Raw genomic sequence first — 26,194 nt, forward strand, 5'->3', positions numbered from 1 at the left:
GAAAGGGCCGTTGGTATAAGACCAGATATGTAGGGGAAGAGAGAGAAAGTATCTCTAAAGGGAGCCACGATGACAAAACTCTGAGGGGTTTCTGCAAGGCCTCTAGTTACTCTGTGAGGGATGGGTATCTTGACGTCACTCTTCATTGAACTGGCACTTGAAGCTGGCAAGTGGCTTTCATAAACACAAGTCCATCTGTGTACCAAGTGAACTCAACTGCAAGGACTATTTGAGATTAAACAGAGAATAGATTTAAACTTACAATGAATCAGAGCTTTTGCTAGAAGATGCTTCTTGGGTGTTTGGTTTCCTCAAAAGGCATATAAGTGTCTGTGACATGTGAGGAACAAGGGCCTTGGCAGACAGACCTACACTGACGTCACCGATGAGCTGATGCACCGTGCTTGGAAGAAGCTCTCTGCTTCATTCTGCTTGGTTGTTTTCCCTTTAAGTATCTGCAGACTACGCATGTTCAGTCAGAGTCTCCAGGCTGTCACGTCCACTCTATCACATCCTCCATGCCAGGCGGGACTAGTCTAGTCTCTTCTGGCCAGGCTAATATAGCAATTCTCTGTGTTTCCTTCATAGTTTGGACGGTATTGACAGAGAGGGTAATTTTGAAAGAAAAAATGTTTTCCTGTGTATAAACAAGAAGAGAAGGCCAGCACACCCACATTTCATATCAACCAATATCAACCAATGGCACCGTGTGAGCCTGCTCACCTCAGAGGAGTAGCTGCCTTAGCTCTGCTGTGGGAAACAGGCCACACTTTCCTCCCAGTATGAAACACATGGTCTGGGCAGTAGTAGCCCACTTTCTGCTCTGATGATCTAGACCAAGGCTTTCTGCTGGTTCCCACTCCCTGTCCACCCATAGGTTCAGGAACCCATGGCAATACAATCTTCAGGACATCATATTCCTTCCTGTGGATAGCTTCCTACTTCCTCTTCTTGCTTCCTCTTTCTGCCTCCTCTTCCTGCTTCCTGGGTCAGGGCTGAGACTCAGAGGATGAGGTTTGGGGGCTAATCTGGCCTAGACTCTCTGCTTGGAACCTTTGCATATTAATGCTATGTTCTTAGAGACCTCTCAGCTGGTGCAGAGGCTGGTTGGCATGAAGAGTACTTTCCCACCAGTATCTGGCCTCTAAAATCAGATTTTCTTTTGAGATAATTGCTGATGTAGACTCTTCTGGCTTTCAACTCCTTATGCAGTTGAGGATGACCTTGAATTTCTAGTCCTCCAGTTTCTACCTCCCAGGTGCTGAGACTATAAATGTGCTCCAGCATGCTGCCTGAAACCAGGCTTTTATGGCAGTGAACAAGATGGTTTTTAAAAATATGCTTGCTGGATTTGACTAGTCCTTATCATATCCTATAGAATTTCATTATGTCCTTTGTCCCCAACACCCATCTTGAAGAACAATACTCTATGACTTCTAAGGACTTCTAAGCATTGTGGCTTTCCCTCTATGAATACCACTGTCCAGTGAAACTTCCATTTGCTCCTTTTATGGTGGGATTTCACACTTTAGGTGGCTACTGTTTTTGATTCAAAGACTGGGGTGGTAAGTAATTTGGTGAGAACTAATGGCCATCACTCTGGAGAACATGACAGATATCGTTGTTTGGCCTGTCTGGAGGTCAGAAGAAGTTACTCAGGGAGCAAGCATTCAATATGTACAAGAGGTCTCTGTCAGAGCCAAGGCAGCCACTACAGTTTGCTGGCACAAGGAGGAAGGACCATGGAGCCTCACGGCAGAGACATTGCCTCACTACCCCTCAAACAAGCCCTGGAGAGGTCAGCTCTTCTTCAGTCCCAAGATGTTTGGGAGAGTGATGCTCATGCCCGCTTAATAGCTTTCATTATTTGGAAATTATCCTTATTAGGAGAGAAATCCAGGAAAGCCTTAAATTAGCTCCAGGATACAGGCTCTTCTTTGTGAGGAGGAAGAATTTTTTTTCCACAGGAAGCCAACCGCCCCTGGGTAGGTGAAGCTTCACATGGCACACAGCCTGAGGGGTGAGCGTTTGTCTGTGAAGACACACTCTCCCTTCTCTGTTGCTTGCTTCCAGCTGGGCAGCCTTCGTCTCCCACGTCAAGCCGGGAAGACCGGTGCTGTCCTCACCTCTTCTGTAGCTCACACCACCTGGCAGCAAGTGCTGACACAGATCTGGAGTCCAACAATTTAGAACTGGGATGTATGTGGAAAGGCAGCGGCTCTAAGTTCTTTCATGTTGTAGGTTTCTAAGTCAGGTTGTCTTACGGCCTCGAGAAAAGTAAAAACTAGGTCAGTAGAAACCTAAACAAAGCACAAGCCACCTTTTCCCCTTTGGCAAATCTATCTTCTTTTGCTTTTAATTAAAATACCTCACAGGGATGGGGTAGGGTTAGAGAGGTGGATCAGTGCTTAAGAGCACGAACTGCTCTTGCTGAGGACCCAACTTTGGTTCCCAGCACTCACATCTGTGTTTCACACTCTCTGTTACTCTAGTTCAGTAACAATCTGATGTTCCTTAGAGCGTACCTGCATGAATGGGCACATACCCACATACAAACATGCAAAGGCACATAATTAAAAATATGTGTTTTTTTTTTAATCTAAAAAGAGCGCATGGGTGTTTTTAAACAATGTACCTGCCCTGTTATTCCATCTACCCCACTCTTCTTATCCTCATACTCTCTTGAGCCTGAAGAGCTATTTGTGAAGAATCCAATGTGATCCCTTATTGGAGATGTGCCCCCTCCCTTCTTCCCTCAGGACTCACCTTCCAGGGACACCCTCCCTGCCTGTCCATCAGCATGAACCTGTCAGTGTGCTTCTATGTATCCAGGGCTTGAGATATGTGGCGAAGATGTGGACTTATTGGTTCACCCCTTTCCTGAACCTCACAGGGTCCCTTGGGTGAGACCCAGCCCTCCAACTCCCTCCCATCACCACAGAGCCCACTAGAGTGACAGGATAGGAGGCCATGTTTCTCTTCCTCTTGCTATCCTTTGTCAGCCCAGCATTCATGTTTGTTGATTTCAGTTAACATCAATCTCTTTCTCTCTATTTTAATTTTTGTTTTGGTTGAGATAGGCTTTATGGAGCCTCTACCTGTTCATGTTAGATTGGCCTCTAACTCACTACACAGTTGAGGGTGACCTTTGAACTTCTGATACTTCTGCCTCTACCTCCTAAGTGCTGGAGTTGCAAGTGTGTGCTGAACCGTTTCCTTTATGCAGTCGTGGGGACTGAACCCGGGGTTTGATGCATGTTAGGCAAGCATTCTACTAACTGAGCTGCATGCCTTGTCTCCGGCATAAGGCTTTAAAAGAATGAACATTTCCAGCGCGGGGAGGGCAACTGATCCTGGAAGTTCACCATTTCTTAGACCTCAGGGCTCTTTTCATCCAGGGAAAGGAGGAAGAGGTGTTGGAGTGTCTTCTCTCCTTGGCAGCCTACGGCAATTACAGGCATAATTATAACCTGGACTCAAACACAAACCCTCAAGCCACCTTCCATCCTTTCCAAGCGATAGTTTAGCACCATTTTAAATTGCTTCGAAATTAATTATGACTTTCTGAGGCAGCAGAAAACGATCCTTACCTCGCCGTCGGCACAGCTTAGCTTGCGCCCCAAAGGTAATTAGACCCCAAGCTATGCATTCTGGCCAGGTATTGCATGACACATGGAGAGGTTAGTGTTTGCCTTTCTTGCACAGTGGATGGGCGCCCAGCAGACATCGCCTTCCACAGCCAGGGGATTCCATGACAGTGAGAGATGTCAATGGTTCTCTTTCAAAAAATAAATGTCAACTTCCACGATTTCTGCTGTCAGATCAAATGCTGAATTCAGACATGAGTCAGCTGAGAACAAGGTGCCTTTGTGCTTCTTTATTTATAATTCATTTAAAAATTTTTTGAGACAGGGTCTCACATAGCCTATGCTGACCTTGAATTTGTTATGCAATGACCTTGAACTCCCTATCCTCCTTCCTCACCTCCTGGGTTCTTTAATTACAGACATGTGCCATTTCACCTGGTTTGTGTGGTACTGGAGAAGCCAGCCCAAGGCCTCCTGAATCCTAAGCACTTTACTAATTGAGCTACAGCCCCAGCCCATACTGTGCTTTAGACACAATCCTCTGAACATGAACATATGGGTGAAGCTGTGTGTGTGTTCCTCTGGGCCATGTGCTCCTCCAACCCCCAAACACACACACACACACACACACACACACACACACACACACACACACACACACAGGCCACCCTGTGCCACCCTCCTTCTATCAGGCAGATAGGGAGGAGGTTGAAAGCAATAGAATGCTTTGCTCAAATCAATGACACAAGCCAGGGTATGGTTTCTGCATGTGTTAAGGGTCCTTCCTAACATGGCAATGATTGAAAGTGAGACCTGGGTCTTCATGCTGTTAGTTTCTGATTACTGGTCTTGATGACTAAGCGTGAAGGTAAACTTGTAGATGAATGTGGTTGATGGTCCTTTAGAAGACAGCTACATGGCAAAATGTGAGCATTAAATGAGTTCCGATGAGGAAAGACAGTTGTGTGTCCAGCCAGTCGGGAGGCTCACCTCATACTGCCCTCCCTAAGGCTTTAGGAATAGGAACAGCAGAGAGAGGAGCCAGGAATGGAGACATCCAGTGGTTGGGCAGAGGTGCAGTATGAGAGCCATGTCTGTGAGGACGTTCTGGATGTCATCCCACAGATGTGTTACAGAAAAGAGCCTCCTGGACACCTGGACACGGGGGATAACGGAGAACAAACTTTCTGTTAGGTTCTTACTGCTTCTTTCTCTCTCTCTTTTTTTTATGGCTGAGTTACAAGACATGAACATGGGGCTGAAGGCAAATGATGGGCAAGAATGAAGGAGGAATGCTGTGCACCACTTGACAGTACAAAGTCCTACTGAAAATTTCATTAGAATAGGGCACTCGGTTGATAGTTATTTTCTGGTTTTTCAGAGAATGAGGAGAAACTTGAGGTGTGGGGGGAGGTTATGAAAAGTATTCACGGTAAAATAAGAACAGACAAAATACGGAAAGAGATATTTCCCCACTAACCTGTGGAGAAATGAGTGATAAGGGCCAGCCAGAGGTTGCAATTTGTCAGTGCTCTACAGGCATGGGGTCCTGAGTGAATGGTGACATTTTCTCTGTTACTTGATCAACATGAGGAGCTTCCTTCCCCCGAGGGTTTTAAGAAGGCCAATGCATAGGACTGGGAGTGATTTGGAAGGGGCGGGGCACCAGAGTGAGCAAGGGGAGGGGCACCAGAGTGAGTACGCGTGGCATCCTGTCTACAGGGCATTTCCTATTCTCATAAATTAGGGGGGGACATGGTTTCTGCCCCAACTTCTGCCCAGACAAGCCCCTGGGAGACTCCCTCCTCCCGGCTACCAGGTATGTGGTGGCTACTAGTGACTAAAGAGTCTGAGAGGCTTATCAACCTACCCATAGACCTCATCTTAGAAAGAGGGCGATGTTCAGCCCACACTGCTCCTAGTATGTGCTTTATAAGCAGCAGCGCCAGCTTCACCGTAGGGACTGGGCACTTGGCAGTGTCCTATGCTCTGAAGGGCCTCCTCAGTTGACTGTCTGCTGTCATCATGGCGAGCATCATCCTGAAGTGTGAAAACACAGCCTGTGATTAGTGGTGACACACCAGTGATTCACCTGCACGCCATCCACAGAGGCAGCGCCATGATGATTAGAGAACATTGGTGAACTGTGGGAATCAGCCGGCAGAGGGCTTGGGAAGGCAGGGAAGGTTACCTAGCAGGGTAGGAATCATACTATCTTGGTGGGACACTATCGAGAGCAGGTAGACAACAAGGAACAGGTACTCCTCCTCCCCCTCCAGTAAACATCACCCCTGCAGCAGGCCCAGCCCAGATCACAGCTGAATTCAAACACATTTCCCATCACAATGGATGCAAACCAGGAATACTGACAGGGAAGTGTTTGAAAATAGCCAGCTTTTGAAAAGCACCTAAATGTTCTAAATATCTACTGGCTTTGATTTGATTTCTTGTTACCCAACACTTTTATATAATAAATACCTCATTCACAAGCTACCCATGGATTTTCCCAAGTAGCCTAGGGCCCTGTGTTAAGGGATACATAAACTAACAGGAGGGGTGTTCAGCAGAGACCCCTAAGAGTCCGGGACTCTGGGCCAGCTGTCCAACCCAGGGTTCCACCAGCCATAGTTGTTTAGAAGAACTGTGTTTATTACTTCTGCTGAGGCAGGTACATGGCCAGCTTTGTGAGAAGCTGCTTGACCGCAATGCTTAGAGAGTGGTGTTTACAGAGAAACGAGGCAGAATGAAGTGTAAGTCACTATCAGGTCCTGGAAGAGGCATCATCCTGACAAATTCATAACGTAAGCAGAATTTCAGAAGCAGCTCCAAAAACTTAAGAGAACGCACTGTCCTCGGACACCACCAAATATGTGTAATGGTTGCTAAACAATCTTTATTCCATTACAAACATTTCCTGCCTCTTTATTAAGGCCGTTTATCTAGAATAACCCAGTCGGAAGAAACGACCAGCTTGCCCTCTGGCCTTAGTTCATTTTATCCATTTAGGCTCTTCCCAGAACTAATCCGAATTTGCTAAGACTCAACCACAGCCAAGTTAAAAGCTCTCTGCAATACATCTGTTCACAGAATCTAAGTAGACGGCTTAGGCAGAAAGGACCGGCCAGAGATGTTGCCGAGGGCCCTGTATCACCAGGCAGGTGCATGATCTCACTCCTCAGGAGCCATCCACCTTGATTTTAAGTCAGGATCTCTCGCTGGTTCAAAGTTCACCTATTTGACTAGGCTGCCTGGCCACCCAGCCTTAAGGATTCAACTGTCTCCACCTCCCCAGCCCTAAGATTACAAGCGTGTGCCACCAGCCACACCTGGCTTTGTTACCTGGGTTCTGGAGAGCGAACTCAGCCTTCATGTTCTTAAGGCAAACTGTTTGCTGACTGGCTATCCCCCAGTTCCGTTCTCTTCACTTTTAGTCTTTCATCATAAGCCCAACCCCAACTATTCTTACTAATCTCATTTAGCTTCCTCTGATGGCTCCCGAGTTGGTCTTATTTCTGGAATGATTCGGGTCCCAGGGGGTTGTGACAGCCTTCGAGTATCACATTTCCCAGGCTGGCCAGCTGTGAGGCGACACTATTGACTTGTCATATTAGCTTGTCATGCTGGCTGCTCTCCCTGAGAGAAACCACTCAGACACGGTTAGTTTTTGTCGGTTGTCTTTCTGTCCACCCCTACTAATCTTTTTTTTTTTCATTCTGACATCAAGGTTTTCACCTCAGGACCCCTGTGTTTTGAATCTAGAGTCAGTTAGAATGTCACCCCTTCTCTTTGTGAGTTGTTCCTTTTTAATATTATGTGTGTGCGTGTGTGTGTGTGTGTGTGTGTGTGTGTGTGTGTGTGTGTAAGGAGAGAGAGAGAGAGAGAGAGACAGAGAGAGAGAGAAAGAGACAGAGAGAGAGAGCGCGAGTGCACGCTCTGAGGGTTCAGGATGTGGGAGAACCACTTCTGCTTTCTAGGAGCTGGGACCTGGACACCGAGATCATAGCTTCATTGCCCCACCATCCTTACCATAAGTCAAAAAACAAACAAACAAAAACAAAATAACAATACTCCCCCCCAAAAACAAATAACAACAATAAAAACAATTAGGAAATCTGGGAGAATGGAGGCCAGTATTGGTTAAAATGTCCCCTGAATATGCTTGGGTAAAATTCTTAGAGGCTTTTGTCCAGATTCATTATGATAAGAACAGCTCAGCTCAATCCCCAGAGGGGAGGCACAAGCATTGGAGGTGACAGTCACCTTCAGGAGAAAGGTGTGGAGACAGGCCACACCCAGCTCCCTGAGGTGATGTTGACCAGATATGGGGGTTATGTCCACAACAGGAAGGGATAAGAAAGGGCCCCACTGGTGACAGAAACTGGGTTATATTCTTTCTATAGACCAAGACTATGGTGCCCATCTGCATAAACCTGTGACAGGCAACAAGGACACTCCTGTAGCCAAAAAAATGGAAGGAAACATGGTTCGTAATGAATAATAGCAAGGCATACAAATTTCTAGAATTTTTTTCTAAGAATATGATTAAAATTTTTTTCTAGTTCTCTTCTTATGTGTCAAACTGTACAGTGAAACTGAGTCCTTCCCCGCCCCCCCATAAAAGGTGAAGTGGTTACCCCTTAGGTGTTAATTGGCTTTCAGACATTCCTGAGATGATGGAGGGTGTGCTCCTGCCGAATCTATCAGGACTCTACCCTTTTCTCTTTGCTCCTTCCTATCTAAGCAGCTTCTTGAGCCTGTGGGATCCCTTTGTCCCCAGAGGACAGCTGATGCTGTTCTCAGTTCTCACTCTGATGTCTTGTCATCAAGGTCCCGTAAAGTCAAAGAGGAGCTCAAAACTTGAGGGTCCTGTGATGCCTGTCATGTCAGGACACCTCTGGGGCACCGCTCTGTGGTGCTCAGCACAGAGCCTCGCTGCCACTTAACACTATCTTGTTAGATAGCAACCACTTTCCACCTTCCCCAAGGCAAGGGGAAGCTGGGAAGCAAGGCAAGACTCTCATTCAATGCAGCAGGAATTTTATCTCTGCAATTTTTCTAACGGAGAACTCTTTCTGAAGTAATGAGAGGAATGAAGCAGACACCACGGATACAGAGACACCCACAGCTCCATCACTGCCACCTCCTCTGACATGTTGTCCGTTGGCATCACTCCTCATTCTTGAGACACCAACTCTTCTTGCACAGGCTGGTTTCCCAGAATGCACCAGCCCTGACATCCTCTGTGCGTGGCATCTGGAAGGCCATCTAGCCTTCTTCCAAGCCAGTAGAAGTAGAGCTGTTGTGTGTCCAGAGAATCAGCAAGGACCCAGGCCACACCCCCTTCCCTTCCCTGTGGTTTTGACCCTCACACGGACACCTCCACAGCCTCCTCCACAAAGGGAGAAGTGGACGCTTGAACAGCTGGTGCCTGTAGCTGCAGACGGGACAATTTCCAGGAAGCACTCGTGTGTCCTCCAGAGAGGACTGTTTCTTCCTCCTCTGTGGACAGGGTAGCTGTAGGAAGCTGTCAAAGTCCAGGTGTGAAGTGGACATTCCAGGAAGCCTGTCTTAGCACGTGCTGGACGAGTGTGCTGAGTCCTTCTCAGAAGCACCCACCCAGGAGGAGCAGGCTCGGATTCCCACCTCTCCTCCCTGTTTCCACACGAGCACGTATGCCTGAAGTGACCTTTTAACTATCAAAGTGGAAAAGAGTCAGGGGAGAGTCTGCAGCAGACAGAGGTCCTACACAGTGCTCAGACAGACACTTAAGGCCAGAAGCTTCTGGACTCAGACCTTGCCCTATTGAGGAATTTGCATTTTTTTTTTCCTGTGAGAGCTGGAGATGAGAAGTGGGTAGTTACATTTGTATTAAAAAACAACCGTTCTGATGCATTGTGAGGATGATGAAGAGACCCGGGTTGGGGGGGGGTGCTCTGAGACCTGCATGAAGTGACCTGGGTCAGTTCCTCAGCTGCTGAGGACTAGGGGATGCTGAGCTGACTGTGAGTCCAGAGAATTCCTAGCTTATACTATGCTTGTGCTCTGCAGGGAACATGGAGACCAGGACAGAGCGGTGAGCTGGAGGTCACGTGGCCCAGCAGGACTCTCACGCACTGAAAGTCATGCTCAGCCACATCTTGCTGCCCTTAGGATTCTGGGTCTTTTACCTTGGCATTTGCTTTTGGTAGTTTTATTTTTCAGTCTTCATTCTCTACATATTAAAAGTAAATTGTGTGTTCTCCAGCTTGGTAGCAAATGCCCAGTTGACCTACTCTGAGGTTTTCTGTATGCACTGTCTTGAGAAACCAGTTTTCTTTGAAATAGTTAGTAGCCAGGCCCAGAACCCACACAAACAGTGTGTGTATGTCCCCACCACCTGGAACCCATGCGGGCAGTATGTGCATGTCCCCACCACCTGGAACCCATGCAGGCAGTATGTGCATGTACCCACCATCTGGAACCCATGCAGGCAGTATGTGCATGTACCCACCACCACCTGGAACCATGCAGGCAGTATGTGCATGTCCCCACCACCTGGAACCCATGCAGGCAGTATGTGCATGTACCCACCACCACCACCTGGAACCCATGCAGGCAGTATGTGCATGTCCCCACCACCTGGAACCCATGCAGGCAGTATGTGCATGTCCCCACCACCTGGAACCCATGCAGGCAGTATGTGCATGTCCCCACCACCTGGAACCCATGCAGGCAGTAAGTCCATGCATGTCTCCACCATCTGAAACCTATGCAGGCCAATCACAGCTGTCCACTCTCCTAGTCCTCACTCTGCAGGTATTCACCCCATCTCCAACTCACCCCTCCATTAAGAGGTCAATGACCCAGAGCTAACAAACAGGTTGTGGGTTGCTTCAGACACTCACTTCAGGGAATGACTGTCCAGGCCATCAAGAGTTCTGAATGCTGTTGCTTGGGGGACATGAGCTGAGGAGGCAAGCCTGGGACCAGCTGCCTTGGCTGCACTTTATTCCTGGTCCATTCCAGAACCTGAGCAGACACAATGCTGGGAAAGTTCAGCCATGTTGTCCCCAAGCCTGCCAGTTCCTGTGTAGGTTTGACCTCATTGTCTGTGATGCTCTCCTGCTGTCATTTGTGGCTATGAAAGGACAGAAAGAGGGCTCCAGGGCGCTCATCCTAAAACTGAGGTGATCACGAAGGGAGTCAGACCAACCCAGCCAGACTCTCAACATTCTCGTCAGGCCCATTGTCTGAGCTCACCAGGCCTCTGCGCTGTCGCTACCGTTTAAAGCAACAGAGACGGAGGACGCACCCGGCCACCATGCAGTTATACAGAAGGGAAGGCAGTCGTCTCCAGAGCTCATGACTGGTGCTGCTCCTGTGATGCTCTGACAAGGGGATGAGAGTACAGAGCCTGGTGATGCCAACACTGCTCAGGGTGATCCAAGCCAGGCACAGAATCAGACTGAGAATGTGCCCCGCACACAGAGTATCAGGACTCTGTCGCTCACAGTCTGTGGTGCTTGTCTGGAACAGGTCACCCAGGTCCCACCACACCTGGTGGCCAACCTAGCAGGACAGCGTGTGAAGCAGATGTGAGGCCCATGTGCCAGGATCCTGCAGGCTGCGCCACATCTTAACCGAGGAGACAGAGGGCCTGGTGATGATGTAAGCGTTGTTGAAAGGAAAACAGTAGCTTCCAGTTTCCCCATTCGGTGGCTGCTTCTCAAATAAAACTCGAGGGGTTTAGAAAGTCCTTCTGGTTAGCAACATAGCCCATAAATATAAATCAGCACGGAAGCATGAGGTAACAACATCTCATTCAGAATGGACCCGGCAGCATCGGGTTCAAACAGTCTAGGTGAAGGGGAGTGGAGCAGGGCCGGGGAGAGTCTGGAGGAGATAGTCAGGGGGAATTCAGAGAGACAGAGAGAGTCTGTTTGCAAAGGCAGCGGCATTTAGCCAGTATGAATTATTCTTTCTTTTGTATCATGTTTCTTTTCCTACATCTCCACTCTCTGCTCAGAGCAGTTTGTTTCACAGAGCTTCCATAGGGTGAAGAGAGATGAGTGGAGGCCTTGGTTAAAACAAAAACCTCTTGCGGTCCCACCAGCACTGGCTCCCATCCAGGTGTTTGCCACTGGAGCTGACCTCCAGTGCATCTTATCCCTGATGACCAGCTGTGGGTATATGCTATTCTATCTGAGTGTACAGAGAAGACCCAGGATGGAGGGGTCACCCTCACACGTGGCCAGAGGGTGAGGAGATGCCGGCCATGTCTTTTTCTGAAAACTCTTCTTCTTCCTTGGTGAACATACTCTTGGCAGCTCAGCCTCAGAGGCATTTGAAAGGGCTGCCTTGGGTGGCTAGCATGGTGTGTTTCCACCTTGCGGCCTCCCGTGTATTGGCGCATGGTGCTTGACTTTGTCCCTTCTCCTGGCCACCAGGATGTGTTTACTCCATCACCCAGGTTCGTCTCTGGTCTTGACTTCATATCCTCTGACATGTGGCCCTTGTCTCCACTTTCTGCTTTTGATTCTTCCTTAACACAAATAACCAAGATGGGCAGTCTCCTGGAGCAGCCCTGCCCCAACCCTTTTGTGATTGGCCCTCCACGGTACGAAGCAGCTTTGAGGTTCTACACATGGTTGTCAGAGCCTTGGGGCTGCTCCGGTACACAGGCTGCCTGAACTCTGGGCTCCAAAGATTTAATTAAATAGGCCAGCTGTCACCTGGGAAATTTCAGTTTGCTTGAGATCACAATATATAGACCATCTGGCGAGTTTCCACAGGAAGGAATCCCTGCAGCCAAATAGCACCTTTTACATTAACAACACTCCCCTCGCAGCAGCCCTGGGGAACCCAGGAGTCATCAGGAAATGAGACGGGTTGTTCTGACCTTCACTGAGCAGACACACCACCAAGTGAGCAGCTGAGTCTGAGAGCAGAATCGCAGGCACTGGGCCACTGAGTTTTAAGGTGGAATTCTCATCCTCAGTTCGTGGTCTACCTACCCGCATATTCTTTCTCTCTGCTGCTGCCGTGGAAGTGTTCTTGTAGGAAGTGTAGGAAGCTGGCTTGTCCCTTTCTGCCCCTCAGATTTCCTTCCTAAGCGCTTTCATTCAGTAGCCTGGTTAGGTTATCATACACTGTGAGAACATCTCAGCTCCTACTCTGCGAGGAAGCCCTGAGTCTCTTTCTTTGAGTTCTCCAGGGCAGGAGCTGGGGGAACCGTGGCAGGATTGAAGCATCTTGTTCCTCTGCAGTGAGGAAACTGTGTGGATGACTTCCATCAGCAGGTCCTTCCTGGTCAAGATTTCTAAGGTAGAAAAAAATCCAAACACATATCGTTGGATCTGATTTTCTAAATGTAACAAGAAATCTCCAGCCATTCGCCAATAAAGGTTGGAAGACACCCATGCGAGGTATCCCAGTGGTGTGGGATTCATGGTGGGGATGCAGTGGCTAACTGTGTTGCATTGTATAGAATAGGAAGGGAATCTTCATCAGAGGAACCAAGAAGACAATGTCCTGAGCACACTGTGGCTTTGAGCTGATTTAGTAAGATGAAATGACTTAATTTATTAGTTAATAGGCGGAGAGAAATAACACCTGAGCAGGATCAGCACCATTGAAGACGAACTAAAAACCAGACCCATGGATTCAGAGTTAAGAAAGTCCAGAGCCAGGGAGCCTGTGCTTTAGAAGGGCTTCCTATGCTCCCATGTGGTTGTGTAGCATTGCAGTGTTAGACGTTTTTCAATGAGAGGAAAATTCACATAAGTCATTGGATGGGGAGACGGGTCAGACAGACAAAGTCTTTCCTCAGAGATTTTGCTGCTTTCCTAAACTTTTATCCCGGAATTGCTTGGGCCCTTTCACTTGAGTGACAGCCTGGAGGAGAAGAGAAAAATTTAGTGACTTGAAAAATGGAGATTTAGGCAACATTTTCTGAAGTCATGAGTGACAACAATCCCCTCACTCCGTTCTTCCAGGCTTGATGCCCTAGTGAGTTTGAAATGGTAAAACAGTCTCCTTCAGCCATCTTCTCCCAAGCTTTTCAAATGACAGGAGGCTCTCTGGCAGCTGGTCCATTAGTGGCTGCTGGAGTTGGATGATGACCAGACACGTGTGTAACACCAGAGACGCCCAAGGAGCAGCAACTGCGCTGAAGTACGGTCCCTCGTTGAGGCCTCGCCAAGGAGTCCTTAAATGGTTATTATTTCCAGAAAATATTCAGTCATGCACAGCCATAGATCTAATTTTCCAGAATACTCCTGCACCAGACACCAGTCATTTTGCTATTCTTGACAATATTTTTACAAGATAACTATTTTAAAAGCATAAAAAAACAGAAGCCAGTTATAAAAACCGTCACTCTTTCATCATGAAAGAAAATGCTTTTGTCCCCAGTGGATGATATGATTATGTAGGCCTTTGTCACTCACTGAGTACTTTAGGTCAGAGAATATTCATTTTCTAAAAAAAAACAACAACAAAAACAAAAACAAAACTGGCACATCAGGCTTACATACCCTAGGTGCAGGACTTTAGGCTGATTTTATTTCGTGTTGTTGGTGTTGCCTCAGTATTTCAGTAACCATAATGATTTGGGTCATAATTTTCAAAACTTTGGCTGTCCCACCTCTTGAAAAACAACCCTCGTCTTCGTACTGTTTCTGAGTTTGGTTGTCAGGCAATGAACGCCTTTCTCCATTGTGAAGAATCCTGTGAAGGAGAAGGATAAAGACAGAATTTCATCTTTTCCTAGCAGGCTGTGCTAGACCAACATTGATCCGAGATGATTTTCCTCAATGCTCTTGACCCAGATGTGAGCTAATTAACTTTGTTACTGGGTGAGTGGCCCTGATACACCTCAGGGGTCCCACCTAGTCCTTCTGGGTCCCAAGGATAGAAGTTCCCTCTGCTGCCCTTGAGGGACTTTCTGAAGCCCAGCAGCTTGTCTAGCTGGGATGAGAGGAAAGTATCCTTCTTTGTTTTCTGAGATTGCTGCTGAGAAACCAGACAACCCTACTTTTTGAAGACCGTAGTTAAGATGACTCATGGCGACTTTCTTCACTGGCTGGCTAGCCTTCTTCTGCCATTGGGAACCACATCAGATCAGTCCCCTCCAGGGGTCTCTGAATGTGTTGTTTCTTCCATTTCATAATATTGGGGATGAATCCCCAGAGCTCTGGGGAGTCTCAGGACTGAGCTTCAGGAGAGCCCCAGGTAAAGTTGTGGTAAGTGGTGTGTGTACAGCATTTTAGTAAGTGCTGTCCCCATGCTATGGATCCCAGAGTTCACAGAGGCAAAGCCTTGGCCTTCATGCACATGTAAAATATAAATCATAGCATAGACAATAGAAAACCAAACGTGACCAGCTCAGTCACTCCAGAACACCCACGACAATGCTAATGCAGAAAGTATGGCGTTTGACTCCTGGCCATGGAAACAGACCAGGAAGAGAGGTCCCATGAGAAGGGCAGAGGTCAAGGTGGGAGCCAGGCGGTGGGGTATTATTTAGTGGAGCCCTCTTGTCAGACCCCACTTCATGCTTTGCAACTCTGGACTTCACTGGGTCGGAGCCAGGACTTGACACAAGAGAGTGTCATCAAGTCAGGCACCAGCAGGTGTGTGTTCACTGACACACTCGGGACAGCCTGTGCACTTCACTGACATACTCGGGACAGCCTGTGCACGTGGCTTCCTTTTCCTGCTGTCTTCAGCACTGCCTTTGGAGAGGCAGGAGAGAGCAGGAGCACTGTCTGGGGGGCAGTATGGAAGGAGCACAGTCAGGAAGGAGCTACAGTGGGTGAGGAGGAGGGCTGAGGCTGAGCAGCCGGTCTGGGGCTTCCAGCCAGGAGCAGCCACGAGCCTTGCTGTGCCCTTTAGAACTGACATGGCGGGGACGAGGACAGTGACGGGGACTAAGAGACCAGCAGCCTGTGCAAGGCCTTCTCTGTCCCTCGGGAAGCACAGCGCTGACCTCCGACCTTAATGCTTTTCTATGGTGGCTCCGAGAAAAGACACCGAAGTTTAGACAGGGCTGAGGGCATGGGGTGGGGAACAGAAGAAAGAAATGCTTCCGGAGCTTTCTGCGTGCACTGAGCTGTGCAGGCCTGGCCTGTCTTCACCTACAGACCTGGACAGGAGTGTACACGCGTTCTCATGAACTGACCCCGACTGTAAGACTCTGAGGCATTGCTTCCTAGAGACTTTGCAGAGAAGGGGATGGGTGTTCAGGATAGAGTGGCCTTTGTTGGGATCCTCCCCTCATTTCTCTTCTCATTTCTCAAATTCTTTCATGGGCCCAGTGTAGATGAATTTTTAAAAAGTCTTATTAAATAAGAAACACAAAGCCAAATACAGGGGTGAAAGCCATAGAGATCAGAGAAATAGTGAGAGTCACCAGCTAACCTTAGTTCACCACGCCACCGTAGCTTCCCCAGAGAGAGCTTCTTCCTGTCTAACCTGCACCTTTATTGCCTTGCTGTTCTGCCCTCTCATTGTCTCTTAGCCCAGCCACCTCACTTCCTCATCACTGCCTGTCTATACAGACCTCCAGGTCTCTATGGTTGGTACTGGGATTAAAGCCGTGTGTTACCACAATTGGCTGTGTCCTTGAACACACAGAGACTCTGCCTGCCATGTGATCAGATTAAGGGCGTGTGCTACCACCACCTGACTTTTGTTTATGGATGCTATGTCCTCTGATCTCCAGGCAAACGTTATTTATTAACATACAAATAAATTATCACCACCGCCCAGGGCTTTGGCCCCAGAAGCCTGTCTAGATATGAAGACAGAGGCTGACAGCACTTCCAAGGCAGGCCAGACGACCCCCATCCCTCACACTCAGCCTTTCATAAGTCACCCAGGCTCTTCCTGGTGTACCACCAGATTGCCATCACCTCATGAGTACAATAAGGGGAAAATCAGTGATGGGATATTTCTTATAGCGTTTATTATCCAACCACATCAGTGCTCATCCTGGAATAACTGAGACTGGGAATTGTGTTCAGAATGTAGATGTTCTGGCAAAGACCTGCCTACGTTTGACTAAGCCAGGCTGAGGTAAGCATGCCAGAGTGTAACAAGCATTCTCATTGGACTATCTTTGGATAACCAGCCCCCCAATAACAACTCGGAGACTTATTAATTATGAGAGCTTGGCCTTAGCTTAGGCTTTTTTCCAGTAGCTTTCATAACTTAAATTAACCCATATTTTTATTAATCTGCATTCTACCACATGGCTTTTGCCTCTCTCCCATTCTGCGTCTGACTTGTTCTGCCTCTTCGTGGTGTCTCCTGCATGCCTAGATTCTTCTTCCCTGTTTCTCTCTGCCCTCAAGTCCTACCTATACCTCTTGCCTAGTTACTGGCTGATCAGATTATTACACCAACCACAGCGACACATCTTCACATAGTGTACAAATATTCCACACTACATCCCCCCTTTTTGTCTAAATAAAAAGGAAGATTTTTAACTCTAACACAGGAAAACTATATACAATAAGAACAATTATCAAGTAAGAATTACATTAACAATGTTTGGTTTGTATGTGTTTGGCAAATCTGGAGAAAGTACTGTATTATCTATCCTATCTTAGTAAGTCTGGTCTATGTTTTGCCTGTGTCTTGATTGTTTTCATAGGCCTGAGATTAAACATTGCAAAGGTATGAGTTGTACATAAGGAAAGACAGCAGAAGATTGATGGGGAATGGGTTCTGGGTCTCCGGGCACATGACCCTGAACGAGTCTGTGGCCACACAAGGAGGAGAGATGCGCAACGTTCTGGGAATATCTGTGACCCTGTTTCAGAGGCCATGTGACCCTGGATCATTACTAGTGGTTAAAGTTCCAGGCATCACAGTCAAGTCCATTTTCCAACTCCCCACACTCTAGGTGATGGAAGCTTTCTTGGACACAGGAAAGGTATTAGCTGGAATTGGCTCACAGCAGCCTCTTGCCTGCTCACAAGGCTGTCTACCTTCCCCTTCCTCACTCCCCTGCCTCAGCAAGGAGATTGAAGTCATGTGAGGACTTCTCTCTACTCCCACCATATACACACTAGGATAGTTGTCCAAGGGAGGGTAAATCTGGTCTCTCATTCCCATCACTGTGGGCCCAGAAGCAGTGAGGAGAATGAAGGGGTCTTGATCCTTATTCAGTCACAGGGTCTGTACATTGGCCTCCTCCAATTCAGTCTGGTCATAGTTTCCTAGACCATCTGCTTTCAGCTTTCCACTAAGCTGGTGTTAAGAGTCATGTCTCTATTTCTTTGTGTCTTTATGTATCTGTCTTTCTCAGTATGAATGGTTTCATCAATTTTTGCAAGGCTGTAGAGTGCCTAAGGCTGCCATGGTGGTTTGGAGAACCTGTGTGTTGAAGTGGGTTCACACAGCAGGTGTAACACTTTGTGCCATGAGCTGGGTGCTATGACCTGACCTCTGCTAACATCACACTACCACCATGCCCCAGACCCCTTAGTCCTTAGAAGTGCTTATTCAAGAATGCTCAAGGAAACTCTAAGCTTAAAGAAAACAGCACCATACCTGTTCCTCATTGAGCAGTCACTGCAGAGAGGGACATTTTAGCTGTATGTCCAGCTCAATTGGTAGCAATGCTACAATTTAAAATAGGTTTTCTAAGCTCAGCAAGAATCATTGAACTCAAAATGCAAAATATGTCATCAACCAGATACATTACACCCATGAGGTCTCTGACATCGAGCAGCTCAAGGCCTGGCTTCTTACCCCAGTGGCTGGCCTCAATCTCACAGTGTTTTGTTGCCATGGCGTTAGCACCTTTGTTGTGCCTGGCCAGCTTGGGTATGGACCCAGGTTAGGATCATACAACCTCTTCTCTCTATAAACTGCTCTTTGCCTGCATTGCCTCTGTGTGGGGTTTCCTTGCGGTGGCCAGGCATGCCATGTAGGTCACTGGGAGAAAGTGTAAATTCACTGTGATGATATGTAGAGGAGGCTTGCCCACAATCAAGGGAGTCATCATGAACATGTATAAATTCATGCTGGAAAAAAATCATAAGCATAAGCAAAATTACTGAAATCAGTAGTTTTTAAATAAAAGAAGTTTGTTTTTTAAAATGAGAGTGTTTCATAGAGAGTACAGAACACATTTATTTTTGAAAGATTAAAAAAAACAAGCAATTTTTTTTAAGGCATTGACTATGAGCTGTTCTGGAGAAGTGACTTCTGAACTCAATTCTGCCTTGGCGAACATCCTCCTAGCAGAACTATCTCTAAGTAAAGTGACTTTCCTGTTACATCAAGACCTACATGCCTAATCCTGACACTCACCCTGGAACACCAGCATTCCTGGAAGCCATCCATCCCCAAGACAGGCAGCTGGTCAAGAGGAGAAGTTGGAGGCATAAAACATTGCCCACTGAGTCTAACCTTTCCTGTCAGCCTGTGTCTGGATGGAGACCTAATGTTGAGGAGGAACCCTAGAGATCACTGTTCATGAGCTAGATGAACAGGTTACGATTGTAGCGATGGGAACTGGTATCTGTAGAGCTCATGGGCTTCTGTCTACAACACCAGGCCACTGTGAGGCCATGTGGGGTCACTGCCCTTTTATCTCAAGCCAGGCCAGTGTCTTGGATGTTTGCCACACTGTGTCTCCCTGGTGGCACATTTTCAGCACCATGATGCAGCAACATTTCATATACCTGTCTTGAAGGAATCACCTTCAAGAGCAATGGGTTGCTTTAGCTTCTCTTCTGACCACCACCTCAGTCTCACATCTGTTTGTCTCGGCCCTTGGAAATACTTGGATGCTACAGTCCATGTATCACGGGGCAGTGTTGCCCTGGGCTCTCTGGTGGGGACAAAGGGCTCTCAGATTCTGTCATGGAGCAAGTCAGCTCAAGGTGCTTGGTGATGAAGGCAGTGCAAACCCAGGCAGGTGCGGGGGGGGGGGGGGGGAAGGGGGGTGTATCAGGCATGGCCTTCAGACAGCTCTGGCCCTTCCTCTGGGTCTTTTTCTCACATCTCCCCTATTACATGGGAGCATCCATGTTCAGTAGATACTTCCTTCACTCTCCCAACCCAGATTGCCTGTGAGTGGCTTCCAGAGTCCTCATTTAGACTGGTCCCATCAATTCTCCTTCATTCTCCCCTCTTTGGAGATGACACAGTGTTCCTTTTCCATTTGTTGATAGCCCTAAAAGTGTAACATCCATAGGTGTCAGAGTCTAAAGTAAACAACTCTCAGTTACCTCTGGCAAAATGAAATAAGGACTTCATACCCAAGGACCTTGCTTGAGTTGACTGTGACCAGATCCCTGCTTCTCCACAGGTCCTCAGTGGACATTCTCTGAGCAGATGTGACCAGTGGCTACCTTCTCCATATTACCCTCCAAATCTCTTGAGAATAAGCAATAGGAGCTCATGAGAGCATCCCATAGTTTTTCACAGGTCCCCCACGCTCCCTCAGGATGTCTCCTTCCTCATAGTTATCTTGGATCAGGGGGTGTAAATCTGATGCTTAGGAAGCATCATCAGATGGGCCTGTTCCATCTTCTCTGTCCTCTGTTTCCACATCATCAATGCCTGTGTCATCTCTAGTTGTCCAGCAGGGATGGCTTCCAACCACAACCTCTGCCACCTCAGGCTTCTGTTTCCTTCCTGGGGAGTGACTCAGGGGATACAGGGCATTTTCTCAGAGACCTTTGCCCAGTGGCTTTTCCTATAGATCCACAACCCATTCTTTTAATTGAGCACAGAAGAGATACACAGTCTTTCTAGTCTCAAGTTCCACACACTCTATGAAAGACTCACATCTGTTTTCTGCTACAGTGTTTAATAAGTCGAAACATACCTCCATAGATCCTTGCCATTGGCAGCTAGCATTGATTTGAATCATAGTAACAAAAACCCAGGTGTCCAAAAGGAAAACCATGAAACCAGAGCGTCTTTAACCACGCCAGCATGCCAGTCTCTGAGTAGCTGCCACAACTCAAGGTGGAGAAAGTATCTCAGACTTGATAGAGAAGAGTCCAGGTAACCCCAAGTGGGACTGAGTAGAGGGAAGTAGGTGAAGAAGAGCTACCATACATGTAAAAGGCTCTGTGGAAAATTGAGCTTTAGAAAGAGGAATTAGTGATTTACTCTTGGGCCCAGTAACCCTCCATAATCAGATCTGGGGCTCAAGGGTGTGAACTCCCTTGATCCTTGATATGTTCAGGAGTGGATCTGCCCCTCAGGAGGCAATCAGACATCTTCTTCCCATTGCTTCTACCCAGATGTGGTGTTTCCAGAAACTTGTGGTGGTTGACTGACAGCTTCTGGACTTACTACCCGGGGTTAGATCTCCCTATGGGGATCCCAGTTGGGAGAACTTGGTGTCTCCTGGCGTTTTCAAGTGTCTCATGTAACAAAGGGATAACCATACATGCCTTGCATTGTGGCTTTGAAGATCAACCAGGGGCCAAAGCCTGAGGATCTTAGTCTCATGTCATAATTCAACAAATGCTATGTGACATGGTTAATAGTTGCTGTGAGTCAAGCTCCACACCTATGAATGACCAAGTGCCTGCATTTGCAGAGGAGCACCAGTGTTATACAAGGTGTCCAGTACCAAGTGTGGGCATCACATCAGCTCATTCATATGAAGCAATCTAACATACTAATTTTTGAATACTACATCTTTTTTTTTGTTGCACTGAAAAAAATCTGTTATACTTTATGAATTCCACTAACAGAGAAAAAAATGTGCATTTTTTTTAGGTTGTCCTGGTGCCAAAAAGCACGAGTTTCTGACAAGTATCCTGGATGCACTCTCTACAGACATGGTTCATGCTGTTTCTGACCCTTCTTCCTCCTCTGGCAGGTATGCTGTGTCTTACTGGAGAGCAATATGCTGGCCAGAAGCCCAGGAATTTGAAGAAATTTGGAAAGCTAAAGGATTTCTGGCCAGTGGCCAAGCGAAACCAGGCAGTTCACTAGGATGTACTTAGGTCTAAAGAAAGGAGCCCCTCTAGACCAGGAAGGCACTTGGGAACAGCCCCCACTCTTCATTTTCAGGGGCTCCTGGGGTCCAGACAGGGCTGAGAAGATGAATGTACTTGTTTTGGGTGGATATATAGGTTGAAATTGAGTCTGAGAGTTACCTATTGGGTTTTAAATACTTTGGAATTCTGCAACTAAAAAAAAAATTTTTTAAAAAAAATTTTGTTTTCAAGACAGGGTTTCTCTGTTATAGCCTTGGCTGTCCTGGAATTCACTCTGTAGACCAGGCTGGCCTCAGACTCAGAGATCTGCCTGTCTCTGCCTCTTGAGTGCTGTGACTGATTTATTGTTGAATCCTACATCGCACATGAGGCTTCTCTTCTTATCCAAGTTCAAGTGCACAACTAAGGGGCACTGATCCCACCGATACAGCTCTGCCCTAGAGACAGATGCTTTCCTTGTGCACACTGTAGATACACCAAGGCTGCAGTGTTGTTAAAACCCATAGAGCCTGTGCCCCTCCGCCTCATGGCACAGGGTGACAGAGTTCTCCAGGGGAACAGCTGTGGCACTACAGCACTTAAACTCAGCCCCATGTGTTCACAAGCTCTGGTGGTATTTGTAAAAGAGATTTTATTGCAGTGTTTTTGTCTTCCTGAAAATGCTGGTTTCTCTCCCACCCTCACAGCAAGCTCCTGGCTGTCTCATGCATGAAGCCTCCTTAGCAAAAGGCAGTTCTTTTGCTAAAGAAGGCATAAGGGGAGAAGTCAATACCAAGGTGAAATGTCACAATTGCATAATAAGCTAAAGCAAAGAAGTCACTTGTAGTTGAAGTTTACTCCGGTCCTGCCCAGCCCCATGAACCCCGCAGCCGCTTATAAAATAATCACTCAGAAGCTTATATTAATTAAAACTGCCCGGCTAGCTCAGTTGGTAGAGTACGAGACTCTTTTTTTTTTTTTTTTTTTTAAATTAATGCTGGATTCAGAACCTTGTTTTATTTTATTTTAAATTTTTTTTTTTTTTTTTTTGGTTTTTTGAGACAGGGTTTCTCTGTGTAGCTTTGTGCCTTTCCTGGGACTCACTTGGTAGCCCAGGCTGGCCTCGAACTCACAGAGATCCACCTGGCTCTGCCTCCTGAGTGCTGGGATTAAAGGCGTGTGCCACCACCGCCTGGCTAGAACCTTGTTTTATTTAAACATATTCTTCATGCTACAATACAAACCTTCAGAGTCAATCAAATACGTAACATCAATAGTTTCCTCAAAACTCTTAAAGACCCACAGCCACATTTCTATACCTCTATAAGGCAGCTTCAGTATGCGAAAGATCACAACATAGTAATTGTGGAATTAAATCCCATTTTTAGAGAAAGAGACTCTTATTCTTAGGGTCATGGGTTTGAGCCTCACATTGGGTAACAATTGTAGATGAATTTCTAAACAGTCTTATTAAAGAAGAAACACAGAACCAAATACAGGGGTGAAAGCCATAGAGATCAGAGCAATAGCCACCAACTAACCTTAGTTCATCACGTCGCCATCGCTTCCCAAGAGAGTCTCTTCCTGTCTAACCTGCGCCTTTATTGCCTTCCTGTTCTGCCTTCTCATTGGCTCTTAACCCAGCCACCTTACTTCCTCATCACTGCCTGTCTATTCAGACCTCCAGGTCTCTATGGTTGGTACTGGGATTAAAGGCATGTGTCACCAGCTTGGCTGTGTCCTTGAACACACAGACTCTGCCTGCCATGTGATCGGATTAAGGGCGTGGGCTACTGCCACCTGACTTCTGTTTATGGCTTGCTATGACCCGTGATCTCCAGGCAAACTTTACTAACATACAAATAAAATATCACATTTCTGCACAATTATAATATCACCATAGTCACCTAAATTTCAACTTTATATTTCATACTGTGGAAGTGACTGACATGCCCTCCAAGTGCCTGACCCAGGACAGTGCCAGGGAGCCCAGTCCCTGCAGGCTGTTGGCATCTGTTTGTTATGTCTGCACTCTCATGGAGGAAAGGTCATCCAACCCAGTGGACAATGGAGTCCATAGAGCCCAAAATGATGGCACAGGTCCTCCACTTCAGGTGAGAGGTACATGTTATCACTGCACAGCTTCAAGGTCTGACTTACAGCCTGACTTACAGCCTGCCTCTTAGAATGTCCAGCTTTAAAAAATATCCAAAGGAAACTGTCTAGTTACAACTTTAAAAATTTTGATGTCACCTTCCACTAACCTTTTCTATTTAAGTTTATCTTATATATACAGTAGAGCAATGATTGCATTAAGGTAGAAACTCTGGGGTTCTAGATACCCTTGGTGGATGCTAGTGACTGAGCCCACCTGTTGGCCTAAGGGAACCCAGGTCTCAGGACAGCAGCCTTTAGTTTCAAGGCCTCAACCAATTGAATAACAACAGTGCACACATGTGCTGTGATGTCCTTAGTTCTGAACACACTCGCTGAGCCATTACAGATGACGTACCTGTCTTGTATCTGAAAGTGACTGTATCAGGTACTGAGCTGGGACAGGCACAGGCATGGGGGAAGGGGCCCGGAGTCACGGGGTACAGCAGCTTCAGACTTCAGACTAACATAGTCCTTTCCTTTGTAGGCTGTCAGAGCCAGACCCCAGCCACACCCTGGAGGAGAGGGTCGTGCATTGGTACTTCAAGCTGCTGGATAAGAACGCTAGTGGAGATATTGGCAAGAAGGAAATCAAGCCCTTTAAGAGGTTCCTGCGAAAGAAATCCAAGCCCAAAAAGTGTGTGAAGAAGTTTGTGGAATATTGTGATGTGAACAATGACAAGTCCATCACTGTGCAGGAGCTGATGGGTTGCTTGGGTGTCACCAGAGAGGAGGGTAAAGCCAACACCAGGAAGCGTCACAGTAAGTCTTGCCTCACTACTCTGACAGGATCATTTTGGGGGTTCATGTCTATGGGGTAACTTCCTGGGTTTAACAGGTTGCCTCATGGTCTGTTGTGTAGGAGAAACATGGTATGCCATTGGTTGTTGTCACCCATGTAGAAATGATCACCGGTAGTCAGTAGCCTACCACCTGGTCAGGAGAGCAGCAAGCCTCAGCAACATGAACTGAGTGTAGCTCTGAAGCCACACCAGTTATTGTTCTAATCACAGTGGCTAACTGTTCAAACACGCCTCAGCTCCTGATTTCAGAATCATCGGCAATAACCAGCTAGCACAGTCCACAGATTCCACTGGACCATTCAGGCCAGGTCACAGGCAGGGAAATCATCAACTCTAGGAGATGAGTTGTCCCAGTGGGCTTAGCTGGCTTCTCAGTTGGACACGTCTCTCTGTGGGGCCTGGCCTAAGTCACCAGATGCAGCAGGAGTAGAGGAATCTCAGGATAGATGGAGCCTAGGGTTCTGACATTTAGTTCTATGATCTGATGACCAGTTTCATCAATGCGCTGGAGAACACGTGCAGAGCATGGGTGAGCTTCCACCTTGGTGCCTCTGAGCTGTGTGGTTATGATCAGCACAGCATTACAGTAACTGGCTGAAGGAAATTCAGATAGCCATCTTTAAAGCAAGGATCGACCTTCCCAGAAGTTAGCAAGAATCACCTCTCAATGAAAGGAGTCTAGCCTGGACCCTAATTTAGTTATATAATGTACCCATGGCATGCACTGGAGACACAGACACAGAAAGGGAGATGTTTTGCCTTCCAGAAAACCACAAGGTGCAGATCACAGTTGAGATGTCTTCAAGAGGGCATCTGGGATCAACATGTTCCTTGGAATGAGGTGGTCATCTGCACAGGACAAAGGGCTGTTGGGAATCATGAACTCAGGACAGGGTTTGGAAGCAGAACTGTTACAAAGGCTTGGCCCACAAGGAAGGAACATTGATGGGACATTGAGAAACTCCAAAGCAGCTCTAGAGAGGGGGTTCCTGGTCCTGGAAAGGAATGGGCAAGACTACAGTTATGAGGAAGTAGAGTTCCGTTTTTCTTGCTGCCTTTAAGTCATCTACTAAAACTTCCATGAGTCTCTGTGGTTGGAGGTAGCGTCTGGGCTGAGGAACATCTGGGGTTCTGGCCTGTGTGTACTTGTGGGCCACTAGGGAACAGGTCATCTAACGCTACCTAGGGACTAACAGTGAATAGGGAGAGAGAAGGGACATGAGACAAGTCCACTGGGACAGACAGCAACTGTCCATGAGTAGGAAAGAATAAATGAGGTCATAGAGGTGAGAGGAAACCATGACGAAGTAGAAAAGAAGGCTGGAGAACCCTGGCCAAGTAGAAACTGTGGCCAGGTGAGAGGTTGAACTCTGAGCAGAGATCAGAGTGAGGCAGGGGGCACCTGAGGTAGAGGGTCCGTGTACCACAAGAGTGGGTGCCCCACTGGAAACAGGAAGGGGAGACCCCAGTCTCCAAACCCAGAACAAATAGCACCCTAGCGTCCCTCAGTCCCTTGATTTCACATGAAGATTTTGGTAAAATGAGCCAAAGCTAATGTTTTCTAATTTTAATACCGTACCAAAATATTTAAAAGAACAGAATGTGTATGTGGGTGCAGCTCAGGCTCAGAATCCATGCTTTTCTGGGAAAGTTCTGGAAGACCATTCTTTGTGGTTGGTGAACCCATGTTTAAGACTTGGGATAAAACAAG

The 26,194-nt window shown here is 47.2% G+C and overlaps 1 protein-coding gene across 2 annotated transcripts in view; it reads left to right on the forward strand.

The window, feature by feature from the left end:
* Nucleotides 1–26,194, forward strand: part of Smoc2 (SPARC related modular calcium binding 2) — a 132,113-nt gene that overhangs the window by 102,471 nt on the left and 3,448 nt on the right. For both annotated transcript variants that reach the window (XM_015994879.3, XM_015994878.3), the window contains exons 10-11: nucleotides 21,324–21,426; nucleotides 24,168–24,442. In XM_015994879.3, coding sequence (XP_015850365.1) covers nucleotides 21,324–21,426; nucleotides 24,168–24,442 — 378 coding nt within the window. The remainder of the gene's footprint in view (nucleotides 1–21,323; nucleotides 21,427–24,167; nucleotides 24,443–26,194) is intronic.

Source organism: Peromyscus maniculatus, chromosome 16 (genome assembly GCF_049852395.1).
Source record: "Peromyscus maniculatus bairdii isolate BWxNUB_F1_BW_parent chromosome 16, HU_Pman_BW_mat_3.1, whole genome shotgun sequence".
Taxonomy (NCBI): domain Eukaryota; kingdom Metazoa; phylum Chordata; class Mammalia; order Rodentia; family Cricetidae; genus Peromyscus; species Peromyscus maniculatus.